Genomic DNA, 10,634 nt, shown 5'->3' on the forward strand with positions numbered 1-10,634 from the left:
ATGCCCAATTTTTTGAAAAGCCTGCTTTCTCGGCCGAAGGCACAGACATGTTCAGGAAAATAATTTCGAGAGAAACAGATTTCGAATATTAACATACTATTTATGTAATGTTATATTTTAAATCTTTCAGTCTTTATTTATCATCAGAAAAAATAAATAAATCAACATTCATATTACATTTATTTATATAAATTGAAAATATAAAATATAAAATAAACAAAACCCATTTAAAGAATAAAAACAAGCCAATCTCCGTGCATAATATCAAAAATTCCAGTGATGGTTGAATTATCACTAAACCTGGGATTCCCGTATGACGTCGAATGACTCAACTATATTTTTACGCAAGTGAGGCAAGTACCAATTGGCGCAAAATTGGTGGAGATTTACGTAATCTGCCCTAATGAAACGCATCGTTCTAGCTGGCAATTCTACAACTGACAAGCAGAGCGCTACTGCACCCAAGAATTCAGTCCGTTGCAGCAAAGTGATAAGAACGGGTCGCACAGTTCCGAACGAGAAGACACCATGAAAAAGACTGTTGGCGCAGCACTAGTAGCAACAGGCTTAGTCCTTGGCTTAGGCTTAGTATTTATAAAATTCAACGAAGAAAGTGAACCAAAACCGTACGTGGATCATTGTAGAATAGATAAGCTAACTCCATCGAAGTTCGCACTTGACGAAGGTGAAACGTACAAGAGTTTGTGGCCTTGGAGTGCAAATATTTACATTTGGACGACCAAAATAAATTCGGTTACCTTGGACTACACCTGCACTGGAACGCTGATTAGTGAAAAGTTTGTTCTGGTAGCTGAACACTGCCTGATGGACGAAAGTAACGAAACGATAAAAAGTGGAAATATTGTAGTTGAGTTAGGAATTCGCATTGCGAAGGCAGACAACGACATTGTTGCTACTGAACACGATGTTTCAAGTGTTCATCGTTATGGAGAGATAGATTTAGATCGGAATAGTCATTTTGCTATTTTGGAGTTATCTGGTGATGTGACCTTCAATGAAAAAATTTACGCAGCCTGTTTGGCCCAAGACATTGATTACTCACTAGTAGATGGTCCTTATGTTGGTTGGATTCGGAGACCCAATCAAGCAGTTGAAGATGAAGATGCATTTGAAATGTTCAAGTATGACTGGGGATGCTTCACATTATTCAACAATAATGGCAGTTTGTCGCGCTGTAAAGCTCGCGATGGAACAGCACTGTGTCTCACCGAAAGCACGGGTAGTCTGTTTTACGAAATCAACGAAAATTTGTACTTTGTTGGAAGTTATACGAAGGAAGCCGGCAACGAGTGTAATTCCTTCTCGATGGCAGTGTTCACCAATTCGTGGTTGACTGCCCAATGGATAAACGAAAAAACGAAGCTAAATTTACTAAGAGTGATTGAAAGGAAAACATCACAGGAAGTACAGTTCACCGCGCACAACAACTCCATTTTGCCAAAGGATTGTGGAAAGTTAAATCAAGATCAAAGTGGAAAACAGCAACTTTGTAACTTTCCTTGGATTGCCCTTTTGGGTTTTTATGATATGGCTCTTGAAAAAAATAATTTCTTTTGCGTTGGAACAATCATAAACAATCGCTACGTTATAACTTCTAAAGAATGTGCCAACTTCAAATAGTAAGTTATGAAATTCACTTTATTTTTTTTTAATCTTGAATAATCAATTTTCCTCCTCACAGCTTTTTCGTACGATTAGGAGGCTGCAGGTTGCGTTCCAATTGTGACAGCAATGATGTAACGAAATGCGATCTTCCCGGGCATGATTACGAGGTGGAACATATCGTTGAACATCCCCATATGAATAGCATCGTTTTGATACGTTTGGAGAAGGACATTCTTTTCTCTGGTAAGAATTCACAGGCATATTTTATTTTTCAGCATTTAATTTAAAACATTTTATCACATTTAGATTCAACTCAACCGGCTTGTTTGCCAACGACTGAAAATTTGGGTGGGGAAAAATCCTCCCGATATACGCTCGTAACGATGACTCAGAGCGCTCAACCGATACTGGAACCGTTCGAAGTGGTAGAAATAGGGTTTCCCGAATGCAACGATAATTTCGTAGAGAAACATAACCCTAAAGAGTTGCTTTGTACAGAAGGTGTAGGATATCATGTAGATAAGCATAGAGGTCATCTTGGTAGATTTGTCAAACCCGATGGTCAGCTGAGATTCGTGTTGTATGGTATTAATATTGAACACTATTCCGAGAGGTTTCCGTTAATTTATTTAGGAATTAAACGTTATGTGGATTGGATTGTGGCTTACATGGAAAAATAATTCAATTGAATCTTAGTTTTTTAAACCATAAATTCACTGTAACATTTTTTCAAAGGCATTAAAAAAGGCGATGTGATAAACTCATTTGCATCAAATTTGATATCCAAGTATTGTGTTCAGAGCAAAACGTTCATATTTTAAGTTAGGTTTTGGAATTAATTTCCATTATTGAAGAATTCAAGAAATAAACTAAACCTTGTATAATTTCAAATTGTAGTTTTTTTTATTTCTTTTGAAGAATGATAGTAACGTCGATTATGATCATACTCTTCAAAACGGAACGAAAAAAAAGTATCAAAACCAACGACAGTCGTAGTTTCCTCACAGACACACAAAGGAGTCGCTTCAAAACAAAACAAAATCCTTCCAGGAGCTTTCGTAGGCTCGTAAAAAGCACTACGGATCGAAGTAGGCCGCCACCGTCGTAAAAGAAAAGTGTTTCGGCGCAAATTTTATAGCGTTTGATAAATTGCTTGGATAAGGTGAGGAGGAGACTCTGCACGTGAAAGGTTGTAAAAATTTGCGACAAGGCCTACTGCGTTGGTGCGGGGGCGGATCTAGATTTTATCACCCTTTTGAATTAATCGATTGAAGAGGCGCTGAACAAAAGCGTGGCCTACTTTGATGGGTATTTTTTTGTTTGAAAGTGTATTTCATCAACAGTTTGATTGTGATTCGTTTTCAGTGATCTAATCGAATCCTTTCCCAGTAAGACCACATAGTTACCCCAGGACAAATGGCACCTCTTCAACTAATTGAGTTCTTCTTATCAGCGTCAGGGCTTCACTGATAGAGGGTCCTTTGGAAAGAAACGAACGACTCTGCTGTCAGAAGTCAGCCGAGCGGAAAATAAAACATTTTAATGTGTGCAATGCAGCACCACCACTTTCCATGTAGAGTCGATCCCTGGAGGGCACATGTCGTGTGGCGTAACGTGCAAGAGGTATCAGGTCATGAATCACTTCCCCAACCTATCCGGAATCTATCACAGCGTGAGGGCGGCCCAACCCGGCATTTTCAGGGTTGCTGCTGCGCGAAAGAACGAGACACAAAGATTTGAAAAATGATAACCCATTTAGCTAGTCTACCGTTTAATTGCTTTAAATTGTACGACCCTTGTCGTACGCGAGCGGTACCTCCGTCGATGAACCTGGAGTGTGTGGGTGGTCCGGACACACCGATGAATATGGATGACCCCTCCAGCCAGGATAGTGTATCGTGCCGAGGAGTTCGCTCAGGTTAGGGGGAGGCGAACCAAAAAAAAAAGAGAGTCCCCATAAATCACCTCCTTAACCCCTTTCAAAGCGGTTTTACCGTTTCCACGAGACTAGACGGGTGGAGAGAAACACGTGTAATGAAAATGTCACATGTAAAAATTAAAAAAAAAAAAAGGAGCGGAACGGCACAGTCATAGCTCGACGAAACGGAACAAGGACACCACGTAGGACAACCTACTTGGATGATCGTCCTTGCAGACAGTGTGAAATTGACTAATTTCGAGCGCAACTTGGGCATCGGCATGCAACAACCGTTACCGAGCGTGAGATTGGAAATAGATTGGCGTTACCGAGAAGAGGTCCTTAATTACGTTCTAATTTCGTCATTTGTGGGTGCGTTTCGGTGGAAAAATCAATTTGCTCAAGTGTTTCTTTAAATGTTTATTTTTTTCAATGGAACAGATGTACCGTTAAAGAAGAGGTAGTAATATTATGATATTTTAACTTACGGTTTTAGTTGTGGTTGTGTTGGTTAAACTATATCTTTGCCTCACCTGAAAAGAGAAAAATTATAAGGTTAAAAGTAATTCGCCCTAAAAGTGATCTGGATTTTTTTTTTTGCTTAAGAAATTTATTATTTCATGATCTGGCCAATTACATTTAAGTACAATTTTCGAGACTTCAAAACTAACCATTTTGGAATAGTTTTATACTTAACTCAACAGTAAACAAAAAGACAGAAATATTTTGAAGCTTTCGTGATTTGATTAACCGAAATGATTTTTTCTAATAAGCAATTCTCTACAAAATCGATTTCGACCATTCTTATTTTTTTAAATTGGGGGTGTTTGGGCTTCCCTGTAACCAAAGAAGTCATTTTGTGTCGTTGGTTCACCCATTCAAGCCTCAATACAATTTTGGCAGCTGTTCATACAGGAATGGTAAGTTAATATTCAAAAATCTGTACTTTTGAAGAAATTTTCTGAAAATGGGGGCAAAAATATATAGATTAAAATTACAAGCCATGGCACTGTGGGAAAAAAGGACCCAAAAAATTTCCGCAACATGATTTCGTGCAAACCATCGATTGCTATACACCAAAAGCTTCGTTTTTGCACCAGGAACAATAATCCGATGAAAAATCGCATTGCACGGACCGGTGGCCGGAGTACAGGCCACCGGAAGATTGGGATTTTTGGAAAAAGTGTCAGATGTTTCCAATTGTGAACTGATTAGCTTTCTTCTACCATGAATAGTCATGCAGAACAATCCTAGAATACTATTAAATAACATATGACCCATCGGAACCGGTTCCACCGATCTCCGGTGGCCACATCCGGAACCGCATTAGAGAACAGTGCACACTAAAAAATTTGGAATATTACATTTGACGTAATCGTTGAATTGACCTATTATTGAATCGTGTAAACGTATTTTCGATGTAAAATTATGTATATTATGACGTAAATTGATAAAATTTCCATTGGTACTCCTCTACATTATATGAAACCTAAAATTACAGGTCAAATAACCCAAAATTACGCTTTATTTGATGCACATAACTGGAGCATCAAATAAGATGTAATTTTACATCAAATCAAACCCGATTACACGCGCTTCAGCCGTTACATTTTCGTCCGAGTGCTGAACTGTCAAAAGGTTCGCCATGCTCGACGTCGCTAAGAATTTTGTTGCAGCAGTCATTTTCGGACGAAACAATCTTCAATTTTGAACCTTTACTGGCCAGAACCTGCTACCGTTCAAGATAAAGGTAAGTTTATTGATGTTTAAAGTGGTGAAACAGATCGCTGATGTTTTTTGTCGTCTCGTTTTTGGCAGATTGCGGCAGGCACCCATGATGAACTGTTCCGGCAAGCCGCTTCTTGTTCTTGGCTGAACACTTTCGTTCCAAGAGGAAGTTCCCGGAGTGGATTAAAACATAGTTCGCAAGAAGTGAGTTTTCTCCAGTTGTGCCACCTTGATGCCTTCTCCCGTGGGGTGTTCGACTGATTGCAAATCGCAAGCCGAAAGATTTCAAGTGGAACAAAAGCCAAGGGCGAAAATCCGGCGGAAAATTGAAGAAGAAAAACCATGTTGAGCTGTGATTTAAGTTGTGTCGTAAAATTATGATGTGTTACAATAAAAACATTCTAGTTTTGGACAGTATTAACATGCTTTTTTTTATTCCAATAAGAATTTTAAGATTCCTATTCGAAAAGTGATCCACCGGAGTCACGTTAAATGTAATTTTACACGACCTTGGATGATTTATGGTCGTGTAATTTTACGTCTTATTCAACGCGACATTAGGTCTAATTTGATGCTCCAGTTATGTGCATCTAATATAACCGAAAATTACACGTTTTTTTCGTAGTGTGTGTTAACCAGTCATGCGACGTATCAAACTTCTTGATTTTGGATGGGGACATGAATTCTACACTCCTCTTTTAAAAACATAAAGTTTGATATGTCGCAAGAGTGGTTACAGGAATTTGCCAAATATGATCTTCGGATGTGGCCACCGGAGAACCTGGGAACCGGTCACCGGAGGCAAAAATACCTTTTAAGGATACTCTCCATACAAAATCAAGAAGTTTGATACGTCGCATGACTAGTTTACGCTGTTTCCAAATGCGGTTCCGGATATGGCCACCGGAGATCGGTGGAACCGGTTCCGATGGGTCATATGTTATTTAATAGTATTCTAGGATTGTTTTGCATGACTATTCATGGTAGAAGAAAGCTTATCAGTTCACAATCGGATAAATCTGACACTTTTTTCAAAAATCCGGATCTTTCGGTGGCCTGTACTCCGGCCACCGGTCCGTGCAGTGCGATTTTTCATCGGATTATTGTTCCTGGTGCAAAAACGAAGCTTTTGGTGTATAGCAATCGACGGTTTGCGCGAAATCATGCTGCGGTAATTTTTTGGGTCCATTTTTCCCACTGTGCATGGTCTCAACATTTGAATGAAAAAAGTGTTTTAAAATGTATTTTACACCTGCCCAGTTATTTTGCAATCATAAGTGTTAAAAATATGCAAGAAAAATGCATTTCTAATTGTTTTTAGTTAGTTGGACTTCTATTTAATTTGAAATTTTGAAGTTTTATGAAAAAAAAATTTTATACCCCTTGATTTTTCCGACCGATTTTGAAGGGAGGGGGGGGGAGGGGTGGTACATAAACTTTGAATAATAATTGCAACGGCCTATGTATTTGGTCTAAAATTTTAATTTTTTTTTTAGAAAGATCATAAAAAGGTTTGTTCAGCCAAATCCTAGACTAGAGCGTCCAATTTCCCGTCCCGGGAAAAAAATTCCCGGGAATTCCTGGGATTTCCCGAAAAAAAAAATTCCCGTTTCCCGGGAAATTTGTAAATTTCCCGGGAATTCCCGAAATTCATGCGGAAGTATACATTTTCTTACATTTTTGGAACTATTTAAAAAAAAAAATGCTCTTAAAAAATAATAAATGAACAAACTCGACATGATTTTGTTTAATTAAATGTGTTGTTTGGTTTATTAATAATTAATCAGATTATCAGAAATTATGGTATCAGAATTATTTCTGATAATATTAATTTTTGAAGCAACTGGGAATAGATCTTGCTTAATGAGTATTAAATTATTACGATTAGGTAATGTTTTAATAGATTGATGTTATTTCACCAAAACAATGTTAACTCCTTACCTCCAAATTAAAATTGAGATTTTTTTTACGTTTTTGTTTACCATGATCAAATGAGATGAAAATCGAATTTGTGCAAAAAGAATTAATTCAATTGGTTAAACACCTAGTACAAACTAAAGAAATTACAATTTGAAGTAAAAGAATTTTGGAGCACTGGTGCAACTACAGGTGTTGGGAGGGGTAAATGTGAAAAAATAGAAGACTTTTTGTGGAATGATGTTAATTTATCGTATAATTTAAATCATGTTGCATAACAATAAAAAAAATTATTGAAAAATTACTTTCTATTGTTTGTTCTCAAAAAATGCAAAAATATATTCAAAGCTTGCTTAAAATATTTGAAAATATTGGGTTGTTTCGAGTAAAACCAACACTAAAAAGCTTTACCATTTGTTCAAGAGCTGAAACCAGTATTTGTCATGAAAAAAGTAATTTCTGCATGTTTTTTTTTCTCACAGGTGACAGGTCGTCCCGTCCGTGTGGATCAATCGGACCGCGCACTGGACTCACAATCCAGAGGTCGCTGGTTCGAATCCCGCGGCGGGCGCTCTAAAATTCTTTGTGTAAATATGGGTATTCGGCGCCGTCGCTCCGTGCCATACTCTCGTACACTTAGGAGCCCAGGGCGGCGAAGTCCTTGTAGATAAAAAGGAAGACACTAGTGGTTGGTACTAGCAATGGTGGCCGACAGCTATAAAGTCAACTTCGTTCGTTTTTCGACAGGTCGTTTTTAGACGTGCGACGTTCCACTTGCAAGTGTAGTAGTGAAAAAGATGTTCCGCCGAATAATCATGATGATGATGTTTTAGATTCCTCCTTTTACCGATCTTTCGTGCGCGAGAGAGGAGAGCCATGCTTCCTTTGGATTTTTTCTCTCGATGAACATCCAATGATTTTCTTTTGATGATGATTATTCCATCACTGCACCTCAGTTTACGGTAGATATTCTTTCAAAAGCAAATCGTACCCCTTTCTTTTGTAAAAAAATGCAAGGATAGTTTTCTTTTAGTTCTGATTAATTTTAGAATACATGTGCATCTGTGTGCTAGTTTTTTTTTATTCCATGCTTTTATGAGCTATCACTAAATGTTGCTTTGTGTTGTCATTTATCCATTTTGCTGTCATTTCCAAATTGATGAATATTACCTCGACAGAAAAGATACACTTTACATGAGACAGAAGGTGTTTGGGCTTATATGGTTGATACGTCCCTAATAAGTACACAGTCCCGTTGATCTCTGAGTAAAGACTGCCCGCGACATCGGTGAAACACGTATATTTACTGGGTGGCAAACCAGCGCTCTTATAGTCAAATGGAAATTTCCCCTCGTCATACTTAACCATCTCAAATTGCTGCTGTTCTTCCGTTGCATCTTTTGATCTCCAAATATCTATTGGTAGATTCAATCTCCAAATATTTATTGGTAGATTTATTTTCATTTGTGAATTTTCGATGTCTTGGGGCAAGCAGGCAGCGTGTATGTTAGCATTGAATGCCACATTGTTGAATAATTCTAACAAAGCCAAAAAAGTTACATCATATATAAGTTCATTTTTTTCTGGATAAATTCGCGAAACATTATGATAACCTCCAACAGTCTCGTTGGCTGCATTCACGATGTGGATTCCCAACATGACTAAAATGTCTTTACTATTCACCACTTTTATATTATTTTCATACATCAAGCATTTTTCAATTGTCAGAATAAACTTTTCAGTGATCAGCGTTCCAGAGCAAGTAAACTCCACTGTGTTGTCCTCCTTTTGAAGATAGATAGAAGCACTCCATGGCCACAGACCCGCGTATGATTCACCTTCATTTATGGCATATTTAGATGGCACCAAATTGTTTATTTTGCAATCGAAAGATGTTGGTTCACTTTTATGTGGTGATTTTAAAAATATTAAACTTATAGCAAGGATTAAGCTTAACACGACCAGAACTGCACAAACACATTTTTTCACGTTGACTTTGCGTTTGGAACTGAGGCCCGGTTGGTTCGCCATACTGCAACTGGTTGAGTTCTCGAGTTCAGCGGTGTCTTTTTATAGAAGTGTAGAATGCTTACAAACTATAGCTTAAATCCTGGCAGCTTAATCAAATCCAATCTTTTTTAAATTGTGCGTAAAAATGTGCTCGACTAGCTTCGCCAAAAATGAGTCAGATGACGTCAAACGGGAATCCCAAGTTGAGCGCTGACTGGACCTTTGCTTGATTGATGTCGCCACACTTTTCTATAAAGGAGAATGGGCAAATTTGTATGGGAGCTTGGAGTCCTAGGAGAACCCGACACTCCAACACATCAGCATAGTAGTCTACCATACTCACTGAAGCCATGCGGGTATGATCAGTGGTCAAAAACCGCCGACATTTGGCTTGTTACGGCGGTAGACTCACCGGTCTTAATTCCAAGGAGTTCTCGGCTGACTCAGACCATCCCAATAAGTTGTTACAACATTGCACTGAAGCCTTCCATACTCACTGACACAGATCCGGTTTCAAAACCTTGAAGTTTCGACTTGTTTTTTATAAATGATTTTAGAAATTGATTTTAGAAATAGCAAAAATACGATTTTTTTTGTATATCTTTACTCAAAATGCTCAAACTTCAACAGCATGTAACTTTTGAACCCCGGGGTTTGGAGAGTTGGTCCAGAAGACTTTTTTTCATGTCTCGGCGAGATCTTTCGAAAAAAGTTGGTCCAGTTCGTGTACATCCTTGGAGCAAATTCGCCCATTCTCCTTTCTCAAAACATTTTATCGAAGGGTTTCCCACATTTAGACTTCGTGTTGGGCACACCATCAATTCAAACTGGATCTATTCGAATGTCTTTTTGGATATCTTTTAATTACTCAAAAAGCACTGTAGTCAAAAACTAGGAAATTCAATATCCAAAATCACTAGGATACGTTAACAACGAAAAACTGATCAAATAGCGTAGTATTTCTTTTAATTGTATTTAAAAGGTAATGATACCGGAGGTAGCAATTTTTAAAGGTATACTTACGCTGCTATGTTAAATAAACAAACAAACATACAAACAAACAAATCTTTATAGTTATTTGGTCATAGGGAAGGACCCAACAAAGTTTGAACCCAATCAAAAAAAATAAATAAAAAAATAAAATTGATTTCCTGTTTTTGTGGAGAATTGCATCATTAGAGTGACCTACATCGTATTAAATTGGTCCAAAATAGACTATTTTAGTCGATTTTCGCAAAACCAAATATATAAAAAAACAAAACTCGTCTTCCGAATTTTACCTCTCTGGGTTGCATTATTTAATTGATTAGTGGAGATAACATGAAACTACAAAAAAACAAGCTTACATTATAAAAGAGTTTAACGATTTTATAAAATGTCGATTTAACGGTAATCGGACTCTATCATGACACTTTGTATTAAATCAATTTTGGAA

General features: G+C 37.6%; 1 protein-coding gene across 1 annotated transcript; it reads left to right on the forward strand.

The window, feature by feature from the left end:
• The first annotated feature begins 486 nt into the window (after nucleotides 1-486).
• Nucleotides 487-2,517, forward strand: LOC119766554. The gene is made up of 3 exons (XM_038251310.1): nucleotides 487-1,640; nucleotides 1,703-1,869; nucleotides 1,933-2,517. The coding sequence occupies exons 1-3, from the start codon at nucleotides 529-531 to the stop codon at nucleotides 2,304-2,306; spliced, it is 1,653 nt and encodes a 550-aa protein (XP_038107238.1). The 5' UTR covers nucleotides 487-528; the 3' UTR covers nucleotides 2,307-2,517.
• Nucleotides 2,518-10,634: the final 8,117 nt, after the last annotated feature.

Source organism: Culex quinquefasciatus, chromosome 2 (genome assembly GCF_015732765.1).
Source record: "Culex quinquefasciatus strain JHB chromosome 2, VPISU_Cqui_1.0_pri_paternal, whole genome shotgun sequence".
Taxonomy (NCBI): domain Eukaryota; kingdom Metazoa; phylum Arthropoda; class Insecta; order Diptera; family Culicidae; genus Culex; species Culex quinquefasciatus.

Excerpts from the sequence above, each read along its gene's own strand:
- LOC119766554 (XM_038251310.1), top strand. The coding sequence starts at position 529 with ATGAAAAAGACTGTTGGCGCAGCACTAGTAGCAACAGGCTTAGTCCTT. Across the intron at positions 1,641-1,702 it reads GAATGTGCCAACTTCAAATA|CTTTTTCGTACGATTAGGAG; the intron begins GTAAGTTATGAA and ends TCCTCCTCACAG. Across the intron at positions 1,870-1,932 it reads GAAGGACATTCTTTTCTCTG|ATTCAACTCAACCGGCTTGT; the intron begins GTAAGAATTCAC and ends TATCACATTTAG.